Raw genomic sequence first — 25,228 nt, 5'->3', positions numbered from 1 at the left:
TCTACTCTCTCCTCTCTACTTTCTCCTCTCTACTCTCTACTTTCTCTATCCTCTCTACTTTCTACTCTCTCCTGTCTACTCTCTCCTGTCTACTCTCTCCTGTCTACTCTCTCCTGTCTACTTTCTCCTCTCCACTCTCTATTTTCTCCTCTCTACTTTCTCCTCTCCACTCTCTACTTTCTCCTCTCTACTCTACTCCTCTCAACTTTCTCCTCTCTACTTTCTCCTCTCTACTCTCCTTTCTCTATCCTCTCTACTTTCTACTCTCTGCATTCTCCTGTCTACTCTCTCCTGTCTACTTTCTCCTCTACTTTCTCCTGTCTACTCTCTCCTGTCTACTCTCTACTCTCCTTTCTCTCTCCTCTACTTTCTCCTCTCTACTCTCTGCTTTCGCCTGTCTACTCTCTCCTCTCTACTCTCTGCATTCTCCTGTCTACTTTCTCCTGTCTACTCTCTCCTCTCTACTTTCTCTACTCTACTCTCTCTACACTCTACTCTCTACTTTCTCTACTCTCTACTTTCTCTACTCTCTCTACACTCTACTCTCAACTCACAATGGAGAAAAGAAGGGAAAGAGCCCAAACATTGTTTGGCAAATAGTTTTGAGTGCAGCTCGGAGAGGTATTTGATTTCACAATGTTTAAGGAGAAAAATGTGTTCTGTGATTTGGTTTGTGTGTTTGAATACCCCTTGGAGGCGGTGGTTGGCTGGGGCTGAGGCCTAGCTGGAAGAGAACAGGAGACTCAGAGCTCTGACACACTACAGTCATGCATCATGTATTTTTTAATTTAACCTTTATTTAACTAGTCAAGTCAGTTAAGAACAAATTCTTATTTACAATGACGGCCTACTCCGGCCAACGTGTAACACTGTAACACTGCTAGAGGGTAGTGCCAACTGTGATGGTCATTGGATCATTGGGCCCGTGAGACCAGGGCCCGTATACACAGGGTCTGAGAGTGGGAGTGCTGCATCATTTTTGTTTTTTTTCCATAATGAATAAGATTATATGGACAGATCAGCACTCGTACTCCCAGAACCCATGTCTGAATTCACACACATGCACACTCTCAAAGGCAGTTAGTGCAGTACTGATGCTGATTCCCTTCTCCCTGGCCCAGAGGAAGTTTGTGATGGGTTGGACACCGGATCCCCTCAGTGGACCAGACCAGGCCCCAGGGCTCAGAGCTCAGCGATAGGAGCTGGGTAGAGAGAGAGCCTGTTTGTCTTGATGGGAGGAACATTGAGGTCTTAACACTCATTAAATTGTCATCTATCCACAGAGGCATCCAACTGCAGCTTCTCTCACTCCTTCTCTCTCTTTCGCACGTTCTTTCCTTCTCTATCTCTCTCTCCTCTCTCTCGTTCTCACTCTTTTCTACACACACCCCTGGTTAATAGGGGTATGAGCTCATTCTGACTGTTAGGCTGTATATTGTGCTGTATGAAAATCATGTGGGCCAGGACAGGCAGAACCAGCATGGGCGCAAACTCACTCCCAGCAACACCGAGAAACAGGTCACTGCTCCTAAACAGTACGAAAACACACGCTCTGTGTGTGTATGCATGCCAATGAACAGGTCAATGATTTCTTATACACAGTTGCATCATAAAATTAATGCACAAAGAAGAAGAGTAAAAAATAATTTCCATAAAACTGGATTACTCATAGTCATAAAATAAGCAAATGCCCAAACATGCCGATCTAGACAGTCATTGACTTTGTGTTGGTATTGTAATACTTCAACATTTTCCATAGCAGTGCTTCCACACCTGTATTGTACAATATTTTCCCATTATTCTTTAACACATTTTTCAAACTCTGTCAAGTTGGTTGTTGATCATTGCTAGACAGCCATTTTCAAGTCTTGCCATAGATTTTCAAGACGATTTCTAAATCAAAACTGTAACTAGGCCAATCAGTAACATTCAAGGTTGTCTTAGTAAGCAACTCCAGTGTATATTTGGCCTTCTGTTTTAGGTTATTGTCCTGCTGAAAGGTGAATTTGTCTGTTGGAAAGCGGACTGAACCAGGTTTTCCTCTAGGGTTTTGCCTGTGCTTAGCTCTACTATGTTTTTTTGTATCCTCCAAAAACTCCTTAGTCCTTGCCGATGACAAGCACACCCATAACATGATGCAGCCACCACCATGCTTGAAAATATTAAGTGATACTCAGTGATGTGTTGTTGGATTTGCCCCAAACATAATGATTTTTATTTTCTTTGGCACATTTTTTACAGTATTGCTTTAGTGCCTTATTGCATACAGGATGCCTTTTTTGGAATATTTGTTATTCTGTACAGGCTTCCTTCTTTTCACTTCTTTTCCATTTAAGGTAGTATTGTGGAGTAACCATGATGTTGTTGATCCATCCTCAGTTATCTCCTATCACATCCATTAAACTGTAACTGCTTTGAAATCACCATTGGCCTCATGGTGAAATCCCTGAGCGGTTTCCTTCCTCTCTGGCATCTGAGTTAGGAAGGGCGCCTGTATCTTTGTACTGACTGGGTGTATTGATACACCATCCAAAGTGTAATTAATAACTTCACCATGCTCAAAGGGATATTCAATGTCTGCTTTTTTTCTTTTTTTGCTCATCGACCAATAGGTGCCCTACTTTGAGAACCATTGGAAAACCTCCCTGGTCTTTGGTTGAATCTGTGCTTGAAATTCACTGCTCGACTGAGGGACCTTACATATAATTGCATGTGTGGGGTACAGAGATGGGGTAGTCAATTTTAAACTCATGTTAACCACTATGTGTGTAGATCAGTGACACAAAATCTCTATTTAGTCCATTTTAAATTCAGGCTTTAACACAGCAAAACGTGGAAAATGTCGAGCGGTGTGAACACTTTCTGAAGGCATTGTATGTGTGTGGTGATTTGATGTGTTTTGTGTTACTCAGTTTGTAGTTTCTACTTCATATCTCTAAAATGTATCTGTGTCCTGTGTGGTTTGCAGGCTCTGGGAGACTCTGACTTTGCTGGTGTTCTGCGACAGCTTCTGCCCCTGATGAAACCTCGCGCTGCTAAGGGTGAGGAGGAGTCCAGCTCGGAGTACAGTTCAGGGTCCCGGTCGGGGGAGGAGGAGTGTGGTCCTGATGAGCTGCTGGTGCTGCTTGTCTACCTGTACTCACTGGCTGGAGAGGCCCAGCCTGCAGACGATGAAGAGGAGGAGGAAAAGGTGGAGAGGGAGCTGATAGGAGCACTCACCCTGGTCATCACCAGAGAGACGGAGCTCAGCCCCCTGCTGCAGAAACTCACCGGTTAGTACCGAACACAACCATAATAAAACCTTAACAGAAGCACACCAATGCTGAACACTAATACTGTAACCATAAATTACACCATGCTCTCGATAAGATGAAGCTGAACCAGATGCAACGTATCACCACTTTATAGTCATTCTAGAAGGACCCCAGTTAACTGTTCATTTGGTAGCAGAGAGATGGAGAAGACACTGTTGTTTGTACCTCTGTGCTGCTGATGGTAGAAGGACTGTTAGTGACTTCACACCCCATCTCTCTCACACACCCCCCTGTCAGGTCACATGGTAACAAACATGACTGTGGGAACCTGCTGCAGAGGGTGTATGTATGTGTGTGTGTGTGTGCACTTTGACCTCTCCCCTGGTGTCTGTGTACTATCTTAGCTTTGCTGGGTCCTGCCCACTTGCAATGTACTTCGTGAGAACATTTACCATCTAGTGGTCGGGAGCTGGTCTCTCTGCAACTGTTCTCTCTGTCTGGACAGGTCTGTGTGTCTCCAACTGCTCTGTGTGTCTCTGTGTGGCAGCAGGGCTTGTGGCCAGCTCTGGGAATGATGAATTAGCTCTGTACCACCATGTCACAGTGTACCTCCCCCAGTTTGAGGTTCTCTAACCTTGAAGCTACACAGTCCTCCCCAGCCACATAGCTCATAATTAGTGGTGCTTTTAGTTTGGCCCACTCTTTACCTTCTCTAGCTAGCAAACACCTGGAAATATTACACTGCTTATTATTACCACAGTTATCACACACATGGACATGGTTGGGTAGTTTTCTCACTCGGTTTATCTAAATCTTCTCTCTCCTTTTCTCTTTCTTCTGTCCTTTTCTCTCTGTTCTCTCTCTCCCTTGCTCTGTTTCTCTCTGCCTCCTCTCCCTCTCACTGTAAAGCTGCTAAGGAAGAATTCTGGCCTCTTTTTCTCTCTTTCTGTCCTATTTGGCTGAGGGGCCTCCTGGCAGGCGCTGGTCCAGGGATGTAGCCCATGTTAAAAACGTGACTCTCTGTAAACACTTCACTAGAAATGACCCTGTAAATGCACACCAGGTGTGTCTGGGAAAGAGAAGACGTTTTCTTAGCAGTGTGTGCGTATCCGTGTCCGTCTGTCTGTTGATTTGGTTTTTATGGTTGCAGATTAAATGGTTTGTGTGTAATATGAGTCAGGGGTCCGTCTTTGTCCGAGCAGCAGAGAATAACATTGATTGTCACATTCATCCCAATTAAAGGAATCAAATAGAAACCAGATGCTGAGTGAAACCTGGTCGCCATGAGAACAATGTTTTTACAAATCCCCTTTTCTGTTCCCCTTGGCTACAGTAAACAGCCTGGGCTTAACAGACACACACATGAAGCACATATTCTGTACAGACAGACACACACTCACATACACAAACTACCAGATTAGATAACAGGAGGAGGATTGAATGAGCATACGGACAGAGTGACTAGCAGAACAGAGAGACACACAGCAGGTTAAAGGCAGGCTAACAGCCTCTTACCCTCTGACCCTCCTAACAACCGCCTTCAGGGACACACAGTGAAGAGCAGCGCATCCCTCCTACAGACAAGCATGATGCTGCACTAATGGTCTGTTTAAAACACACACACACACGTAACAAAAGACACACACAAACACAGAAATGCATGCACGCACAGACACCAACTCACAGATGCAACAAACCCAGGAACAGCTGCGAGTCTCCTAGTCAGAGGGGATGTTGTTTACCAACATCAGCTGCTGCTGATCGAGGGGTACAGGAAGTAGAGGCGTTGTCCATGTCCTCAGCGGGAGAATAGACATTATCTCAACCTCTCTCAGGGAAAGAAGGGATTAAGAGGAGGAGAAGAAGAAGTGGACAAAGAGAACAAAAATACTAGCAATTTGACACAAACCTGGAGAGTCTGAATGAGGGAATGTCTAGTGTGGATTTAATTTAAGGGAAGTGTGTAGCCTAAAGGTGCGTGTGTGTGTGTGTGTGTGTGTGCGCGCGTGTGTGTGTGCGCGTGCGTGTGCGTGTGTGTGTGTGCGTGTGTGATGAATGAATACTGTATGAGTTCTGTGAGTGAAGTTAAAGTATGGGTTCAATTAAAGGGAGAAATGGTGTTTGCCAAGAAATGGTTCCGCTTAGAGCTCAGACTAGGAAATGAGCTCTTGAACCAAGTGCTCTGCAGTCAACACAAGAAGTGGGAGGTAGAAGATGATTGGCTAATAATGTCACTGAATAGCAGAGGCTGACTGTAATTGGACATGAGCCTCATCACACTTTTCAGATGTGGCAGATGATTGGCTGGCTCCTTTCTGTCTGTCTCAGACATGGTTAGTGTGTGATGTGTGCAAGCTGTAAATAGTTTTAATAGTCACTTCGATCATTTTCATTTTCAGTTGTGGTTTTGTGTTTTAGTGTGTGAGAGATCGATGGTGGGGGCAGGAGGGAGGGAGGGAGGAGAGGGGGGTTGTGGCAAATATTCAGAGGTATAGAGGCCAATAGTTTGAGTCTTGTTTCTTCAGTGAGCCATGGGGGTGTGTGTTTATGGGGTGTTATTACATTGACTGTGGCTCCCATTTGGTTGATGCTGTATTAAGGTGTAGGACTGTATGTCTCAAAGGAGTCACTGACAGCACAATCATACACACACCAGGACCTGGGGATGGGGTCAGGAACTCAACCCAGCAGCAGCAAATACCATCAAATTCATGCACATATGGTCCATATTGTACATAGTTGGATACAGCAGACACACCATAATAGCCACATCCCCATTCTCTGTCACTCCTTGAGTTTGTTCCATTGCCTGTCAGGATTCCTGCCAACCCGGGTAGACCCATTTTTGGTTTAGCACACAGTCATCCACCTCCTCTATTGTCCCATAGTGGGAGGCAGCTTAAGATGGGGGTTTGTGTGTGTGATACGATGGTGTATATCTGTGTGTGATACGATGGTGTATATCTGTGTGTGATACGATGGTGTATGTCTGTGTGTGTGTGTGATACGATGGTGTGTGTGTGTGATACGATGGTGTGTGTGTGTGATACGATGGTGTGTGTGTGTGATACGATGGTGTCTGTGTGTGTGATACGATGGTGTGTGTGATACGATGGTGTGTGTGTGTGTGTGATACGATGGTGTGTGTGTGTGATACGATGGTGTGTGTGTGTGATACGATGGTCTGTGTGTGTGATACGATGGTGCATATCTGTGTGTGTGATACGATGGTGCATATCTGTGTGTGTGATACGATGGTGTATATCTGTGTGTGTGATACGATGGTGTATATCTGTGTGTGTGTGATACGATGGTGTGTGTGTGTGTGTGTGATACGATGGTGTATATCTGTGTTTGTAATATGATGGTGTATATCTGTGTGTGTAATATGAAGGTGTATATCTGTGTGTGTGTAATACGATGGTGTATATCTGTGTGTGTGATACGATGGTGTATATCTGTGTGTGTGTGTAATATGATGGTGTGTGTGTGTGGTATGATGGTGTATATCTGTGTGTATGTGTAATACGACGGTGTATATCTGTGTTTGTGATACGATGGTGATGTGTGTGTGTGTGTGTGATACGATGGTGTATATCTGTGTGTGTGATATGATGGTGTACATCTGTGTGTGTGTGTGTGTGTGTGATACGATTGTGTGTGTGTGTGTGTGTTCTCAGCTCAAGTTACAGGAGAGTATGTATTTACAGTGAGTGTGAAATCCCAGTCCAGGCTCTGTCCCATGATTGTGTTTTAGCCTGTGCAGGATGGGTGATTGTGACTTACTGTAAGCCGTGGGAGGACGGGGGTTTACGGGACGGATATTTTACTGAACTTTCACTATTTTACAGTTGTCGAAAGTTTACGTACACCTTAGCCAACTACATTTAAACTCAGTTTTTCACAATTCCTGACATTTAATCCTAGTAGAAATGCCCTGTTTTAGGTCAGTTAGGATCACCACTTTATTTTAAGAATGTGAAATGTCAGTGATTATTTTCAACTTTTATTTCTTTCATCACATTCCCAGTGGGTCTGAAGTTTACATTCACTCAATTAGTATTTGGTAGCATTGCCTTAAACAATTTAAACTTACCTCAAACGTTTCGGGTAGCCTTCCACAAGCTTCCCACAATAAGTTGGATGACTTTTGGCCCATTCCTCCTGACAGAGCTGGTGTAACTCTTTAGGTTTGTAGGCCTCCTTGCTCACACACGCTTTTCCAGTTCTGCCCACACATTTTCTACAGGCTTGAGGTCAGGGCTTTGTGATGGCCACTTCAATACCTTGACTTTGTTGTCCTTAAGCCATTTTGCCACAACTTTGGAAGTATGCTTGGGGTCATTGTCCATTTGGAAGACCCATTTGCGGCCAAGCTTTAACTGATGTCTTCATGTTGCTTCAATATATCCACATAATTTTCCTACCTCATGATGCCATCTATTTTGTGAAGTCCCTCCTGCATCAAATCAAATGAAATTGTATTTGTCACATACACATGGTTAGCAGATGTTAATGCGAGTGTAGCGAAATGCTTGTGCTTCTAGTTCCGACAATGCAGTAATAACCAACAAGTAATCTAACTAACAATTCCAAAACTACTGTCTTATACACAGTGTAAGGGGATAAAGAATATGTACATAAAGATATATGAATGAGTGATGGTACAGAGCAGCATAGGCAAGATACAGTAGATGGTATCGAGTACAGTATATACATATGAGATGAGTATGTAAACAAAGTGGCATAGTTAAAGTGGCTAGTGATACATGTATTACATAAGGATGCAGTAGATGATATAGAGTACAGTATATACGTATACATATGAGATGAATAATGTAGGGTAAGTAACATTATATAAGGTAGCATTGTTTAAAGTGGCTAGTGATATATTTTACATCATTTCCCATCAATTCCCATTATTAAAGTGGCTGGAGTTGAGTCAGTGTGTTGGCAGCAGCCACTCTATGTTAGTGGTGGCTGTTTAACAGTCTGATGGCCTTGAGATAGAAGCTGTTTTTCAGTCTCTCGGTCCCAGCTTTGATGCACCTGTACTGACCTCGCCTTCTGGATGATAGCGGGGTGAACAGGCAGTGGCTCGGGTGGTTGTTGTCCTTGATGATATTTTATGCCGAGGAACTTAAAACTTGCTACCCTCTCCACTACTGTTCCATCGAACAGCACTCCCACAACATGATGCTGCCACCCCTGTGCTTCACAGTTGGGACGGTGTTCTTCAGCTTGCAAGCCTCCCCCTTTTTCCTCCAAACATGATGATGGTCATTATGGCCAAACAGTTCTATTTTTGTTTCATCAGACCAGAGGACATTTCTCCAAAAAGTACGATCTTTGTCCCCATATGCAGTTGCAAACCGTAGTCTGGCTTTTTTATGGCGGTTTTGGAGCAGTGGCTTCTTCCTTGCTGAGTGGCCTTTCAGGCCATGTTGATATAGGACTCATTTTACTGTGGATATAGATACTTTTGCACCCTTTTCCTCCAGCATCTTCACAAGGTCCTTTGCTGTTGTTCTGGGATTGATTTGCACTTTCAGCACCAAAGTATGTTCATCTCTAGGAGACAGAATGCATCTCCTTCCTGAGCGGTATGACGGCTGTTTTTTTTAGATGAATATGGTATCTTCAGGCGTTTGTAAATTGCTCCCAAGGATGAACCAGACTTGTGGAGGTCTACAATTTTTTTTCTGAGGTCTTGGATGATTTCTTTTGATTTTCCCATGATGTCAAGCAAAGAGGCACTGAGTTTGAAGGTAGGCCTTGAAATATATCCACAGGTACACCTCCAATTCACTCAAATTATGTCAATTAGCCTATCAGAAGCTTCCAAAGCCATGACATCATTTTCTGGAATTTTCCAAGCTGTTTAAAGGCAGTCAACTTAGTGTATGTAAACTTCTGACCCACTGGAATTGTGATACAATTAATTATATGTGAAATAATCTGTATGTAAACAATTGTTGGAAAAATGACTTGTCTTGCACAAAGTAGATGTCCTAACCCACTTGCCAAAACTATAGTTTGTTAACAAGTTTTAACCTAAGTGTATGTTCTGAGCACCCCTGTCTCTCACACACACACTAGTTGGATTTGTTTTCCATTCTGTCCTTGGGGTGTGTGAGGGGGAGCAGGGAGCGACGGACCTCCCCAAAGAAGCTGTTTAGGTTGGCATGGCAACGCGTTCTGTCTCCATGGACGGGAGCAGTCCTGGGACATAAGTTCTTTTACACTCTGGCCATCAGCTCTCGCTCTCTTTTTCTTTCTCCTTTCTTCTGTCTTTTCCCTCCCCCATCTCCCCCCTCTCTCTCTCCCAGGCCCTGCAGCAGAGAGCTAGTTACAGGGGAAGCGGAGCATGAGGGTGCATGGGTGATTAGGCTTGATTAAGATTATTTTCCCAGTTTCACTGCATTTATGAAATGACTCAAAATTTGTCTCATTTTTAATTGGAAGACTTTTCTCAGATCAACCCATCGAAACCCTCTACAAATACACACACACACGGATCCCCAGGCTTTAATCAACAGAAATGAAACTACTCCACTGCAGGACACGACCGGTCAGGAGGTTAGACCACGGGAGTGTGTGTGTTACACTCAGCCCACTTCACTTCCTTGTAGTCATCAGTGTGTACAGTAATACAGACAGCTTGTTCCCTTCATCCACAGTAATCCTGTTTTGAAGGTCTACCATTGGAATATAGGTTTTAACCCTGGGACCATCTCTAGACCACTTCCAATGTGTTGTTTACACCTCCAGTCCTACCGTCTGCTTTGTGGAGGGTATTAAACCTCAGCTCAGAATTCCTCCTCTGTGTATTTATGACAGGAAATGCACATCATAAAAGGCTAGTCGTAAGCAGATATAAGCCCAGAGGGAATTGTATTACACTCACACACACTTTCTCTTTCTCACACACACACACACACACACACACACACACACACACATACACTGGCTCAGAGGAACGCTGTGACATTGGCCCTGCTGGCCCCTGCACACGCATCAGTGCAGGCTGTGGTCACCCTATAACACAGGGTCAGTGGAGAGGTCCTGTTGGGCCTCCTGTCCTCTCTACTCCCCAGTGTCTCTCTTTCCTCTCTCTGTCTTCTTACCCCCCATGTCTCTCTCCCCTCTCAGCCCCAGAACTACCCACATGGGGGAAGGGTCATCCTGTCATATGAAGCTTCTATTGTATCTGCATCACACATACTATACAGAGAGGGGGAGAGTTTGAGGAGTCTCAATGCTAATGGAAATAGACAAAGGTCTGTGTGTCTGCTCCTGTTCCCAGAGTGCTCAGTGTTTTACTGTATATCTGTGTTTTATCTGGCTGCTGTGGAAGAGCATGTTTACATCACGGATTCCAGACAGCAGTGAGAGATGACCTGTCACTCTGTACATGCTTTCCTCCGCAAACTGTCCCCTCGCTCTCTCTTCCTCTGCCTCTTTCTCTCTCTTTCCCCTCATTCCTACAGCTGTTATCAACTACTCTCTACTAGCTATCTCTCACTCAGCTCAAGTTACTCTGTGATTGACTTGTTTTCCCTTTACAATTACTGCATGAAATGATAATACATATTTTAAATATAGTTGCTTTGGGACTTCTGAGGATTACGTGACAGCTTTCCTTCGCTATAAAGACATTTGTGCCCTATTTGTTTTAACCTCTGTCCTACATTAGATGGTGGTGAAGGGACGAGAGGACTGGCTGTACTGAGCAGTAGTAGGGGGGAAAAGACTGATACTGTGGTGTTACTCAATACTGGACAGTAGATCTAGAGGGACTAGATTGCTAGTTCTGGTCTTAGTGGTTGTGTGTGCTCCTCCTAGGCGTGGAAGTGTGTTCCTCTACTACGAACCTGATGCCAGATGGAAGCTCTCCTGCCGTTCGGCTCTGCTCGTGCTGTCCAGGTCATTTCCTGTGAGGAGGCCAGGTGTTCCCCAAAGCCAGGGGGGATGCCCCCGTTCTCCTCTCCCTACTGCCCTCTCTCCTTCCACTACTGCCCCCTCTTCTCCCTACTGCCCCCTCATCTCCCCATACTTCCCCCTGTTCTCCCCTCTCCTCCCCCTGCAGCTCCCCCTCTCCTCCCCTACTGTCCCCTTTCCTCTCCTCCCCCTACTCTCCCCTCCTCCCCCTGCAGCTCCCCCTCTCCTCCCCCTACTCTCCCCTGCAGCTCCCCTGCAGCCCCCCTATCCCCCTACTCTCCCCTCTCTTCCCCCTACTCTCCCCTCTCTTCCCCCTGCAGCTCCCCCTCTCCTCCCCCTACTCTTCCCTCTCTTCCCCCTGCAGCTCCCCCTCCCACTACTCTCCCCTCACCTCCCCCTACTCTCCCCTCTGCTCCCCCTCTCCTCCCCCTACTGCCCCCCCCCTCGCCTCCCCCTACTCCCCCCGTCTCCTCCCCCTACTCTCCCCTCTCTTCCCCCTGCAGCTCCCCCTCTCCCACTACTCTCTCCTCTCCTCCCCCTACTCTCCCCTCACCTCCCCCTACTCTCCCCTCGCCTCCTCCTGCAGCTCCCCCTCTCCTCCCCCCTCTCTTCCCCCTACTCTCCCCTCTCTTCCCCCGACCCTCCCCTCTCTTCCCCCTCCCCTCCCCTCTCTTCCCCCTACCCTCCCCCTACTCTCCCCTCTCTTCCCCCTACTCTCCCCTCTCCTCCCCCTGCAGCTCCCCCTCTCTTCCCCCTTCCCCCCCCTTCCCCCCCTGCAGCTCCCCCTCTCCTCCCCCTGCAGCCCCCCTCTCCTCCCCCTACTCTTCCCCCTGCAGCTCCCCCTCTCCTCCCCCTGCAGCCCCCTCTCCTCTCCTTACTCTCCCCTCTCCTCCCCCTACTCTCCTCTCTCCTCCCCCTACTCTCCTCTCTCCTCCCCCTACTCCAACCCCTCACTGTGTTTTGTTTGATCCTGTGTTTTGACATGCTGGTTAATGTCTGTTCCTTTCTCCCTCTCTCTTTACTGTCTGTTTAGTGTTGTGGTAGACAGACAGGCTTATCTTAGTGCTTCTTCCCATCTCTACTGACCAGTAGACTTGTGACTCACTCAAACCCAATGTTCCACATCTCCTCTCTTACACGGTTCCTGAGAAATTACAGATGGGTGTCAATCAGTTTCAGCATCACTGGTATAGCTGCTGCTTCTAGCTGTGCCCTCAGGTGGAAGATGCAGCAGTTCCCCCAGCAGCAGTAGCAGCAGTTCCCCCAGCAGCAGCAGTTCCCCCAGCAGCAGTAGCAGCAGTTCCCCCAGCAGCAGTAGCAGCAGTTCCCCCAGCAGCAGTAGCAGCAGTTCCCCCAGCAGCAGTAGCAGCAGTTCCCCCAGCAGCAGTAGCAGCAGTTCCCCCAGCAGCAGTAGCAGCAGTTCCCCCAGCAGCAGCAGTAGCAGTTTCCCCAGCAGCAGCAGCAGCAGCAGTTCCCCCAGCAGCAGTAGCAGCAGTTCCCCCAGCAGCAGTAGCAGCAGTTCCCCCAGCAGCAGTAGCAGCAGTTCCCCCAGCAGCAGTAGCAGCAGTTCCCCCAGCAGCAGTAGCAGCAGTTCTCCCAGCAGCAGTAGCAGCAGTTCTCCCAGCAGCAGTAGCAGCAGTTCCCCAGCAGCAGTAGCAGCAGTTCCCCCAGCAGCAGTAGCAGCAGTTCTCCCAGCAGCAGTAGCAGCAGTTCCCCCAGCAGCAGTAGCAGCAGTTCTCCCAGCAGCAGTAGCAGCAGTTAAGCCCAGCAGCAGTAGCAGCAGTTCGCCCAGCAGCAGTAGCAGCAGTTCTCCCAGCAGCAGTAGCAGCAGTTCTTCCAGCAGCAGTAGCAGCAGTTCCCCCAGCAGCAGTAGCAGCAGTTCCCCCAGCAGCAGTAGCAGCAGTTCGCCCAGCAGCAGTAGCAGCAGTTCGCCCAGCAGCAGTAGCAGCAGTTAAGCCCAGCAGCAGTAGCAGCAGTTCGCCCAGCAGCAGTAGCAGCAGTTCGCCCAGCAGCAGTAGCAGCAGTTCCCCCAGCAGCAGTAGCAGCAGTTCCCCCAGCAGCAGTAGCAGCAGTTCCCCAGCAGCAGTAGCAGCAGTTCCCCCAGCAGCAGTAGCAGCAGTTCCCCCAGCAGCAGTAGCAGCAGTTCGCCCAGCAGCAGTAGCAGCAGTTCCCCCAGCAGCAGTAGCAGCAGTTCGCCCAGCAGCAGTAGCAGCAGTTCTTCCAGCAGCAGTAGCAGCAGTTCTTCCAGCAGCAGTAGCAGCAGTTCTTCCAGCAGCAGTAGCAGCAGTTCCCCCAGCAGCAGTAGCAGCAGTTCCCCCAGCAGCAGTAGCAGCAGTTCCCCCAGCAGCAGCAGTAGCAGTTCCCCCAGCAGCAGTAGCAGTTCCCCCAGCAGCAGCAGTAGCAGTTCCCCCAGCAGCAGCAGTAGCAGTTCCCCCAGCAGCAGCAGTAGCAGTTCCCCCAGCAGCAGCAGTAGCAGTTCCCCCAGGAGCAGCAGTTCCCGTAGCAGTAGCAGTTCCCCCAGCAGCAGCAGTAGCAGTTCCCCCAGCAGCAGCAGTAGCAGTTCCCCCAGCAGCAGCAGTTCCCCCAGCAGTAGCAGTAGCAGTTCCCCCAGCAGCAGCAGTAGCAGTTCCCCCAGCAGCAGCAGTTCCCCAGCAGCAGCAGTAGCAGTTCCCCAGCAGCAGCAGTAGCAGTTCCCCCAGCAGCAGCAGTAGCAGTTCCCCAGCAGCAGCAGCAGCAGTTCGCCCAGCAGCAGTAGCAGCAGTTCGCCCAGCAGCAGTAGCAGCAGTTCCCCCAGCAGCAGCAGTTCCCCCAGCAGCAGCAGTTCCCCCAGCAGCAGTAGTAGCAGCAGTTCCCCCAGCAGCAGTAGCAGCAGTTCGCCCAGCAGCAGTAGCAGCAGTTCCCCCAGCAGCAGCAGTTACCCCAGCAGCAGCAGTAGCAGCAGTTCCCCCAGCAGCAGTAGCAGCAGTTACCCCAGCAGCAGCAGTAGCAGCAGTTACCCCAGCAGCAGCAGCAGCAGTTCCCCCAGCAGCAGTAGCAGCAGTAGCAACAGTTCCCCCAGCAGCAGTAGCAGCAGTTCGCCCAGCAGCAGTAGCAGCAGTTCCCCCAGCAGCAGTAGCAGCAGTTCGCCCAGCAGCAGCAGCAGCAGTTCCCCCAGCAGCAGCAGTTCCCCCATCAGCAGCAGTTCCCCCAGCAGCAGTAGTAGCAGCAGTTCCCCCAGCAGCAGCAGTTACCCCAGCAGCAGCAGTAGCAGCAGTTCCCCCAGCAGCAGTAGCAGCAGTTACCCCAGCAGCAGCAGTAGCAGCAGTTACCCCAGCAGCAGCAGCAGCAGTTCCCCCAGCAGCAGTAGCAGCAGTAGCAGCAGTTCCCCCAGCAGCAGTAGCAGCAGTTCCCCCAGCAGCAGTAGCAGCAGTTCCCCCAGCAGCAGTAGCAGCAGTTCCCCCAGCAGCAGTAGCAGCAGTTCCCCCGGCAGCAGCAGTAGCAGTTCCCCCAGCAGCAGCAGTAGCAGTTCCCCCAGCAGCAGCAGTAGCAGTTCCCCCAGCAGTAGCAGTTCCCCCAGCAGCAGCAGTAGCAGTTCCCCCAGCAGCAGTAGCAGCAGTTCCCCAGCAGCAGCAGTAGTAGTTCCCCCAGCAGCAGTAGCAGCAGTTCCCCCAGCAGCAGTAGCAGCAGTTCCCCAGCAGCAGTAGCAGAAGTTCCCCCAGCAGCAGTAGCAGCAGTTCCCCCAGCAGCAGTAGCAGCAGTTCCCCCAGCAGCAGTAGCAGCAGTTCCCCCAGCAGCAGTAGCAGCAGTTCCCCCAGCAGCAGTAGCAGCAGTTCCCCCAGCAGCAGCAGTAGCAGTTCCCCCAGCAGCAGCAGTAGCAGTTCCCCCAGCAGAAGTAGCAGCAGTTCCCCCAGCAGCAGTAGCAGCAGTTCCCCAGCAGCAGTAGCAGCAGTTCCCCCAGCAGCAGTAGCAGCAGTTCCCCAGCAGCAGCAGTAGCAGCAGTTCCCCCAGCAGCAGTAGCAGCAGTTAAGCCCAGCAGCAGTAGCAGCAGTTAAGCCCAGCAGCAGTAGCAGCAGTTCCCCCAGCAGCAGTAGCAGCAGTTCCCCCAGCAGCAGTAGCAGCAGTTCCCCCAGCAGCAGTAGCAGCAGTTCCCCCAGCAGCAGTAGCAGCAGTTCCCCCAGCAGCAGCAGTAGCAGTTCCCCCAGCAGCAGCAGTAGCAGTTCCCCAGCAGCAGCAGTAGCAGTTCCCCCAGCAGTAGCAGTTCACCCAGCAGCAGTAGCAGCAGTTCCCCCAGCAGCAGCAGTAGCAGTTCCCCCAGCAGCAGTAGCAGCAGTTCCCCCAGCAGCAGTAGCAGCAGTTCTTCCAGCAGCAGTAGCAGCAGTTCCCCCAGCAGCAGTAGCAGCAGTTCCCCCAGCAGTAGCAGTTCCCCCAGCAGCAGCAGTAGCAGTTCCCCCAGCAGCAGTAGCAGCAGTTCCCCCAGCAGCAGCAGTAGCAGTTCCCCCAGCAGCAGTAGCAGCAGTTCCCCCAGCAGCAGTAGCAGCAGTTCTTCCAGCAGCAGTAGCAGCAGTTCTTCCAGCAGCAGTAGCAGCAGTTCTTCCAGCAGCAGTAGCAGCAGTTCTTCCAGCAGCAGTAGCAGCAGTTCCCCAGCAGCAGTAGCAGCAGTTCCCCCAGCAGCAGTAGCAGCAGTTCTCCCAGCAGCAGTAGCAGCAGTTCCCCCAGCAGCAGTAGCAGCAGTTCCCCCAGCAGCAGTAGCAGCAGTTCCCCCAGCAGCAGTAGCAGCAGTTCCCCCAGCAGCAGTAGCAGCAGTTCCCCCAGCAGCAGTAGCAGCAGTTCCCCAGCAGCAGTAGCAGCAGTTCGCCCAGCAGCAGTAGCAGCAGTTCCCCAGCAGCAGTAGCAGCAGTTCCCCCAGCAGCAGTAGCAGCAGTTCCCCCAGCAGCAGTAGCAGCAGTTCCCCCAGCAGCAGTAGCAGCAGTTCCCCCAGCAGCAGTAGCAGCAGTTCTCCCAGCAGCAGTAGCAGTTCCCCCAGCAGCAGCAGTAGCAGTTCCCCCAGCAGCAGCAGTAGCAGTTCCCCCAGCAGCAGCAGTAGCAGTTCCCCCAGCAGCAACAGTAGCAGTTCCCCCAGCAGCAGCAGTTCCCCCAGCAGTAGCAGTAGCAGTTCCCCCAGCAGCAGCAGTAGCAGTTCCCCCAGCAGCAGCAGTAGCAGTTCCCCCAGCAGCAGCAGTTCCCCCAGCAGTAGCAGTAGCAGTTCCCCCAGCAGCAGCAGTAGCAGTTCCCCCAGCAGCAGCAGTAGCAGTTCCCCCAGCAGCAGTAGCAGCAGTTCGCCCAGCAGCAGTAGCAGCAGTTCGCCCAGCAGCAGTAGCAGCAGTTCCCCCAGCAGCAGCAGTTCCCCCAGCAGCAGCAGTTCCCCCAGCAGTAGTAGCAGCAGTTCCCCCAGCAGCAGTAGCAGCAGTTCCCCCAGCAGCAGTAGCAGCAGTTCGCCCAGCAGCAGTAGCAGCAGTTCCCCCAGCAGCAGCAGTTACCCCAGCAGCAGCAGTAGCAGCAGTTCCCCCAGCAGCAGTAGCAGCAGTTACCCCAGCAGCAGCAGTAGCAGCAGTTACCCCAGCAGCAGCAGTAGCAGCAGTTCCCCCAGCAGCAGCAGTAGCAGCAGTTCCCCCAGCAGCAGTAGCAGCAGTTCCCCCAGCAGCAGTAGCAGCAGTTCGCCCAGCAGCAGTAGCAGCAGTTCCCCCAGCAGCAGTAGCAGCAGTTCCCACAGCAGCAGTAGCAGCAGTTCCCCCAGCAGCAGCAGTTCCCCCAGCAGCAGCAGTAGCAGTTCCCCCAGCAGCAGCAGTAGCAGTTCCCCCAGCAGCAGCAGTAGCAGTTCCCCCAGCAGCAGTAGCAGCAGTTCCCCCAGCAGCAGTAGCAGCAGTTCTTCCAGCAGCAGTAGCAGCAGTTCTTCCAGCAGCAGTAGCAGCAGTTCTTCCAGCAGCAGTAGCAGCAGTTCTCCCAGCAGCAGTAGCAGCAGTTCTTCCAGCAGCAGTAGCAGCAGTGCTTCCAGCAGCAGTAGCAGTTCTTCCAGCAGCAGTTCCCCCAGCAGCAGTAGCAGCAGTTCCCCCAGCAGCAGTAGCAGCAGTTCCCCCAGCAGCAGTAGCAGCAGTTCCCCCAGCAGCAGCAGTAGCAGTTCCCCCAGCAGCAGTAGCAGCAGTTCTTCCAGCAGCAGTAGCAGCAGTTCTTCCAGCAGCAGTAGCAGCAGTTCTTCCAGCAGCAGTTCCCCCAGCAGCAGTAGCAGCAGTTCCCCCAGCAGCAGTAGCAGCAGTTCCCCCAGCAGCAGTAGCAGCAGTTCTCCCAGCAGCAGTAGCAGCAGTTCCCCCAGCAGCAGTTCCCCCAGCAGCAGTAGCAGCAGTTCCCCCAGCAGCAGTAGCAGCAGTTCCCCCAGTAGCAGCAGTTCCCCCAGCAGCAGCAGTAGCAGTTCCCCCAGCAGCAGCAGTAGCAGTTCCCCCAGCAGCAGCAGTAGCAGTTCCCCCAGCAGCAGAAGTAGCAGTTCCCCCAGCAGCAGCAGTAGCAGTTCCCCCAGCAGCAGCAGTAGCAGTTCCCCCAGCAGCAGCAGTAGCAGTTCCCCCAGCAGCAGAAGTAGCAGTTCCCCCAGCAGCAGCAGTTCCCCCAGCAGTAGCAGTAGCAGTTCCCCCAGCAGCAGCAGTAGCAGTTCCCCCAGCAGCAGCAGTAGCAGTTCCCCCAGCAGTAGCAGTAGCAGTTCCCCCAGCAGCAGCAGTAGCAGTTCCCCCAGCAGCAGCAGTAGCAGTTCCCCCAGCAGCAGTAGCAGCAGTTCTCCCAGCAGCAGTAGCAGCAGTTCCCCCAGCAGCAGTTCCCCCAGCAGCAGTAGCAGCAGTTCCCCCAGCAGCAGTAGCAGCAGTTCCCCCAGTAGCAGCAGTTCCCCAGCAGCAGCAGTAGCAGTTCCCCAGCAGCAGCAGTAGCAGTTCCCCCAGCAGCAGCAGTAGCAGTTCCCCCAGCAGCAGAAGTAGCAGTTCCCCAGCAGCAGCAGTAGCAGTTCCCCCAGCAGCAGCAGTAGCAGTTCCCCCAGCAGCAGCAGTAGCAGTTCCCCCAGCAGCAGAAGTAGCAGTTCCCCCAGCAGCAGCAGTTCCCCCAGCAGTAGCAGTAGCAGTTCCCCCAGCAGCAGCAGTAGCAGTTCCCCCAGCAGCAGCAGTTCCCCCAGCAGCAGCAGTAGCAGTTCCCCCAGCAGCAGCAGCAGTAGCAGTTCCCCCAGCAGCAGCAGTAGCAGTTCCCCCAGCAGCAGCAGTTCCCCCAGCAGTAGCAGTTCCCCCATTAGTAGCAGTTACCCCAGCAGCAGCAGTAGCAGTCCCCCAGCAGCAGCAGTAGCAGTTCCCCAGCAGCAGCAGTAGCAGTTCCCCCAGCAGTAGCAGTTCCCCCATTAGTAGCAGTTACCCCAGCAGCAGCAGTAGCAGTTCCCCCATTAGTAGCAGTTCCCCCAGCAGCAGCAGTAGCAGTTCCCCCAGCAGCAGCAGTAGCAGTTCCCCCAGCAGCAGTAGCAGCAGTTCCCCCAGCAGCAGTAGCAGCAGTTCCCCCAGCAGCAGCAGTAGCAGTTCCCCCAGCAGCAGTAGCAGCAGTTCTTCCAGCAGCAGTAGCAGCAGTTCTTCCAGCAGCAGTAGCAGCAGTTCTTCCAGCAGCAGTTCCCCCAGCAGCAGTAGCAGCAGTTCCCCCAGCAGCAGTAGCAGCAGTTCCCCCAGCAGCAGTAGCAGCAGTTCTCCCAGCAGCAGTAGCAGCAGTTCCCCCAGCAGCAGTTCCCCCAGCAGCAGTAGCAGCAGTTCCCCCAGCAGTTCCCCAGCAGCAGCAGTTCCCCAGCAGCAGCAGTAGCAGTTCCCCCAGCAGCAGCAGTAGCAGTTCCCCCAGCAGCAGAAGTAGCAGTTCCCCCAGCAGCAGCAGTAGCAGTTCCCCAGCAGCAGAAGTAGCAGTTCCCCCAGCAGCAGCAGTAGCAGTTCCCCCAGCAGCAGCAGTAGCAGTTCCCCCAGCAGCAGTAGCAGCAGTTCCCCCAGCAGCAGCAGTAGCAGTTCCCCCAGCAGCAGTAGCAGCAGTTCCCCCAGCAGCAGTAGCAGCAGTTCCCCCAGCAGCAGCAGTAGCAGTTCCCCCAGCAGCAGCAGTAGCAGTTCCCCCAGCAGCAGCAGTAGCAGTTCCCCCAGCAGCAGAAGTAGCAGTTCCCCCAGCAGCAGCAGTTCCCCCAGCAGTAGCAGTAGCAGTTCCCCAGCAGCAGCAGTAGCAGTTCCCCAGCAGCAGCAGTTCCCCCAGCAGCAGCAGTAGCAGTTCCCCCAGCAGCAGCAGTTCCCCCAGCAGCAGCAGTAGCAGTTCCCCCAGCAGCAGCAGTAGCAGTTCCCCCAGCAGCAGCAGTTCCCCCAGCAGCAGTTCCCCATTAGTAGCAGTTACCCCCAGCAGCAGCAGCAGTAGCAGTCCCCAGCAGCAGCAGTAGCAGTTCCCCAGCAGCAGCAGTAGCAGTTCCCCCATTAGTAGCAGTTACCCCATTAGTAGCAGTTACCCCAGCAGCAGCAGTAGCAGTCCCCCAGCAGCAGCAGTAGCAGTTCCCCAGCAGCAGCAGTAGCAGTTCCCCCATTAGTAGCAGTTACCCCAGCAGCAGCAGTAGCAGTTCCCCCATTAGCAGCAGCAGTAGCAGTTTCCCCAGCAGCAGCAGTGAGTGCCTAGAGCGGGGGTAGGCCACAGGTACTGCTGGATTTAGTTCCAAATAGGTACCACTCCTGACCAGTTCATTGATTGCCTAAATTCAACACACCTGATCTCCCATGTCGGTTAAATCAAAAACATGAGGTGCCTGCTCCACTCCAGGACCAGGGTTTCCTCCCCCTGACCTAGAGGGAGATGAGTGTTCTTCCTGTGCTGTTGGTGTTCTGCTCCAATGAGGAAGGGGATCAGGGTCTCTAATAAGCTCTGGCCTGAGTAAATACAGAACACTCACTCTCACGGTCTCACCGTCCTCTTTCTCTCTTTAACTCAAGCTCTCTGCTCTCTTTCTATCAGTCGTTCTCCTTTGTCGTCTGTTTTCTTTCCATTTTGCTGTCTCTTCCTCTCTTCCTTGCACATAAAAACACACTCACGTTCTCCATCTTCTCTCTCTCCCTCTTATCTGCTCTGAAGGAGACACGTCTGTGTCTTGGTCCTCTCAGGCTGTCTGTCTCCCGCTGGCTCGCACAGACACACAAGGTCTGCTCCGCTCTTTGATGCTGACAGCTGCTTTCCGTCTGCGCTCCATCTATGAGCTCCCCCCTCTCACGTTGGTTCGGCTAAACTCTGTTTAAACCCAGGTGAACCTCTCCTACTGAGAGATGGAGAGAGGGATGGAGATCGATATGAAGCTATGGATGCTAGAACTGTGCATACTTTACTAGGTGAGGTGCCCTTTGTAGAGGAGCCCTGTCATCTCACCGCTCTCTGAAATATCTGGTGTGTTGTAGTGTGTCAGCTTAGTACACACACAAACACCTTGCTCCTAATGGGTCATTCACTAGGGTGAAAACATGCTTTGGTGATGACATTTCACTTCTTTATGTTATAAAATACATTTTACCAAGACAAATATGTTTTGTCATATTCTGAATCATTCATTGGGGTCTTTCTCTAACATATCATTAACATTATATTCCAAAAGTTGGATTTCATAACCTCTAATACATCTGAAAATAGGCACCGAACTCTGACAGAGCAATGCATCTTTATCGGCGAAACTTGAGGATTTCAAACTTTGTGGTCGTCGTCAAAATTAGCACAAGCTGAATTAAATGTTTTGACAGGCCTTGAAATGAAAAAGCTTGGGGTACGCTCTGTTGACATTTCACAGAGATACGATTGTTTTTGTGAGAAGTCTTCGAAAAAGAACAGGAACTTCACATTATGAACTGCGAGTCCTAAAAAATGAAAATACTACACGTCGTCTCAACATTTACATTACATTTAAGTCATTTAGCAGACGCTCTTATCCAGAGCGACTTACAAATTGGTGCATTCACCTTATGACATCCAGTGGAACAGTAGTGCATCTAAATCTTTTAAGGGGGGGGTGAGAGGGATTACTTCATCCTATCCTAGGTATTCCTTAAAGAGGTGGGGTTTCAGGTGTCTCCGGAAGGTGGTGATTGACTCCGCTGTCCTGGCGTCGTGAGGGAGTTTGTTCCACCATTGGGGGGCCAGAGCAGCGAACAGTTTAGACTGGGCTGAGCAGGAACTGTACTTCCTCAGTGGTAGGGAGGCGAGCAGGCCAGAGGTGGATGAACGCAGTGCCCTTGTTTGGGTGTAGGGCCTGATCAGAGCCTGGAGGTACTGAGGTGCCGTTCCCCTCACAGCTCCGTAGGCAAGCACCATGGTCTTGTAGCGGATGCGAGCTTCAACTGGAAGCCAGTGGAGAGAGCGGAGGAGCGGGGCGAGGTTTCAAAATCGACGTCTATCTTATATGTTTTATGTCCTCCAGATTTGAGAATAAATATGACAAGTTCAATGGTAAGCCTGTCAGGTAGTTTTAATTCTCACACAGCATCCAGCCTGGCTGGCGCCATGATTTTTTCCCCTGATTTTCTCTGGCCTCCATTGATTTAGTTGCCCTATTTTTGACCATCCTACAAGGGTAAAATCTCAAATAGGTTTTTAACAGATTATAAGAGACATGAGGTTTGAACCATTGATTTTCTTAGAGGATTATCTACACAATTATTTTACCCAGTGGTCAAACGATGAGTTTCTGATTGGACACCCTACATGTAGTCCCTCGGGGTAAACCCTCAGAGCCTTCTGATTGGACACCCTACATGTAGTCCCTCGGGGTAAACCCTCAGAGCCTTCTGATTGGACACCCTACATGTAGTCCCTCGGGGTAAACCCTCAGAGCCTTCTGATTGGACACCCTACATGTAGTCCCTCGGGGTAAACCCTCAGAGCCTTCATACTCTGTCAGACCTGTGGATCCCCTCAGCCCGCCTGGCTGCCTGCCTCTCTGACTCCCCTGTTCAAACAACCACTATTTTTGGCTGCCTTTTCATTTCCGCTCTACTTTGTTGAGATAGCAAATCCTAAGAATATGTGTTTTGTGTTATTGACTTACGGGATATATGGTTCTAATTTCCCCATTTCCTGTTGGCTCCCTCTCTCTGCCAACCCTGCCTCTCTCCTCCTCCCTTCTTCATATTGGCTGCTGGAAGGATTCCTGGCTCCTGAGTAACACATCACTGTAGTGTTGGTTAGTAGGACACAGTTGTTCTCTAACTCTTTTCATATTCATAAAACATCTACTCATGCATACAGTGGTTCCCAAACTGTAAGGGGGAGGGGGTCAGCAGAGGGGGCGCGGATGGCCACCCCTGCCAAAGAAAAACTGACAGTTGTAAAATGCACAAGGTGCAATTTTGAAATTGGGTAGTGCATCAGCAGTTTTCTCTTGTCTTGTCAGTCATTGCATACAGTACCTTAGAGCTATTTATGAAATGTCCAGATCAACTGGCAGACAGAGCGGGAGGGTCGTCACACCCCACAAAACCGTGGACCAACAAGGACCCCGGAACACCATACCAGTGTCAAACAAAATACTGCCCTGCATCCAAGTAAAAGACCCAGCCTGCGTCCCAAATTGACCCAGCCTGCGTCCCAAATCCATGAGGTGTTCACACTTCCACTTCCCCCAGCCAACCTCGTCCTCCCTAGACCTCAGCAACCTTTGCGCACAGGAAGCAACCTTTAAGAGGAAAGAAGAATAAGAGACCAGAAGAGAAGACAGGAGCGACAGAACAGGACAATACAAAATAAACAGTGGTCAGTCACGTAGACATTCAGGGACAGGGCGCACGAGCGAGCGCATCAGCAACACGCTCCAACAAAAAGAACATCTCAGGGTTCTTCTCATTACATTTTGGCAACAACCGTAAATCAAGTGAGTCCGGGCACGACCCCTAGGTAAATCTGGGTCGCCTTCCCAGAGCAAACTCTCCCGAGAGCCTTATTTCCCTAACCAACTCTAGCTGTCTGTTGGTTTTAGCTGCCCCAAATCCTGTTTATATGCCAATTATTTTTCATGCTCTAGCTTCTCATAATCATGCTCTAGCTTCTCATAATCATGCTCTAGCTTCGCATAATCATGCTCTAGCTTTTCACAATCATGCTCTAGCTGTAACAGAAGCAGTTCTTTCTGGTGTTTAAAAGACAGACCACTTGGTCTAACAGGGCGGCCATTGTAACAAAACCGGGAGGCGGCTGAGGTGGCGGCGAGTCCTCGGTAGAGGCAACTTCAAGAATACCACTCTCCATCAGATTGCCCTTCAATATCAACTGAACAGAATTTGACATTTATCACTAATTTCAACCTGGTAGTGATCAGCGATCTTCAACATAATTCTAACAGTTCCTCTGATGGAAAGTGAATGAACTCATCTACATTAGATGCCTTAGTCACAAGTAAATACAACAAAAAATCTTGCTCTTCCCCTCTGCTGGGCACACCAGACCGAACCACAACAAGAGAGAGATGACGATCACACTGGGCACCACAGAAGAGAGATGAGATATATATGGAGCTTCCCCAAAACCTACAATAACTCAACCCTAGTCTGTGTGTTGTATTTGCGGTGGGTAATTATGCACTGTAGCCCGCTGGCAAGTGGGGGAAGAAAGAAAAAACAACACGCTGGCAGATTCCCCCAAGCCAAGTGCCCCCGAGACAACTGCTCAGTCCACAGACACCACACAAAAATAACAAAATAACCATGCCCAACATATTCCAAAGTGAAACATGTCGCTAAGCCTAACAGGGGGGAAAAAGGCTATAGCTCCAGGTAGCAAGTATCACTACCCTACCCAAATCTCCCACTGAGGTACACAGCTGATTGTACTCACCTCCTCGGACCGACGTCCCAACAGCGAGTAGAGCAAGAGTCTCCAGCCTGGGCAGGGGCCTGGAAACTAACCACGGTACTCCCTCCAACGCAACACACAACCACCTATCCACCACAGTGGCAAGTTTACCAAACAAACAAAGGCAACCAACACTGGGCACCAAACATTACGACTCAAACAAGCTGTAACAAAAGATGCAAACAGAGCACCTACAGAGTTTAACGTTAACTCCACGTTTTCTCCCAAACACAACACCTTCAAGATCCCAGACGAGCCCCTACTTGTCACGAACCGGCTCGAAGTCCGAAACAATGTGGAGATAAGGAATAACAAAAATATATTTTAACTGAGGTAACGTAAGTACAATTAACAATGGTGTTAGTCAGTAATCAGTAGTGTAAGTGAGTGGTGCATGCATAAATGTGATAATGAGAGGCGCTGAAAGGTGCCAAAGCAAACAAACAAAAAATGCCACAACCAAAATCTAACAGTGTGTCTGCATGGAGAGAGTCTCCTCAGTGAATGGGGAAGAGGTGTATTTATCCCGGGACACACCCGGGCCCAGGTGTGTCCCATGTCGCTGACAACCCTCCCAGCTCCGCCCACCAACATCCTAATAACAAGAGCAAAGAGTACAGCAGACCATCGTCACAGTACATCACTGTAGGTCTGCTCTAAGTACAGTACATCACTGTAGGTCTGCTCTAAGTGCAGTACATCACTGTAGGTCTGCTCTAAGTACAGTACATCACTGTAGGTCTGCTCTAAGTACAGTACATCACTGTAGGTCTGCTCTAAGTACAGTACATCACTGTAGGTCTGCTCTAAGTACAGTACATCACTGTGACTGTAGGTCTGCTCTAAGTACAGTATATCACTGTGACTGTGGGTCTGCTCTAAGTACAGTATATCACGGTGACTGTAGGTCTGCTCTAAGTACAGTATATCACTGTGACTGTAGGTCTGCTCTAAGTACAGTATATCACTGTGACTGTAGGTCTGCTCTAAGTACAGTATATCACGGTGACTGTAGGTCTGCTCTAAGTACAGTATATCACGGTGACTGTAGGTCTGCTCTAAGTACAGTATATCACTGTGACTGTAGGTCTGCTCTAAGTACAGTATATCACGGTGACTGTAGGTCTGCTCTAAGTACAGTATATCACGGTGACTGTAGGTCTGCTCTAAGT

The 25,228-nt window shown here is 50.6% G+C and overlaps 4 protein-coding genes across 4 annotated transcripts in view; all 4 read left to right on the top strand.

Annotated features, from left to right (window-relative positions):
• Positions 1-25,228, top strand: part of LOC115108529 (sec1 family domain-containing protein 2-like) — a 189,101-nt gene that overhangs the window by 107,183 nt on the left and 56,690 nt on the right. Inside the window, exon 5 of the mRNA XM_029632990.2 lies at positions 2,969-3,272. Coding sequence (XP_029488850.1) covers positions 2,969-3,272 — 304 coding nt within the window. The remainder of the gene's footprint in view (positions 1-2,968; positions 3,273-25,228) is intronic.
• Positions 5,369-14,740, top strand: LOC135564369 (uncharacterized protein DDB_G0271670-like; the record flags this gene model as incomplete). The annotated part of the gene is made up of 2 exons (XM_065009410.1): positions 5,369-5,454; positions 13,957-14,740. Coding segments are annotated over exons 1-2 (870 nt in total), but the record flags the coding sequence as incomplete, so codon positions are not given.
• LOC135564407 (uncharacterized protein DDB_G0271670-like) lies at positions 16,964-17,752 on the top strand (the record flags this gene model as incomplete). Its single annotated transcript, XM_065009444.1, has 1 exon — positions 16,964-17,752. A coding segment is annotated over one exon (789 nt), but the record flags the coding sequence as incomplete, so codon positions are not given.
• The window catches only part of LOC135564368 (uncharacterized protein DDB_G0271670-like), a gene marked incomplete at its 5' end in the record, with an annotated part of 35,388 nt that continues 28,744 nt past the window's right edge, over positions 18,585-25,228 (top strand). Inside the window, 3 exons of the mRNA XM_065009408.1 lie at positions 18,585-19,003; positions 19,106-19,382; positions 20,333-20,439. Coding sequence (XP_064865480.1) covers positions 18,585-19,003; positions 19,106-19,382; positions 20,333-20,439 — 803 coding nt within the window. The remainder of the gene's footprint in view (positions 19,004-19,105; positions 19,383-20,332; positions 20,440-25,228) is intronic.

The sequence above is a fragment of the Oncorhynchus nerka genome, linkage group LG24 (genome assembly GCF_034236695.1).
Source record: "Oncorhynchus nerka isolate Pitt River linkage group LG24, Oner_Uvic_2.0, whole genome shotgun sequence".
NCBI lineage: Eukaryota > Metazoa > Chordata > Actinopteri > Salmoniformes > Salmonidae > Oncorhynchus > Oncorhynchus nerka.
This window is presented reverse-complemented; position numbering and strand designations above follow the sequence as displayed.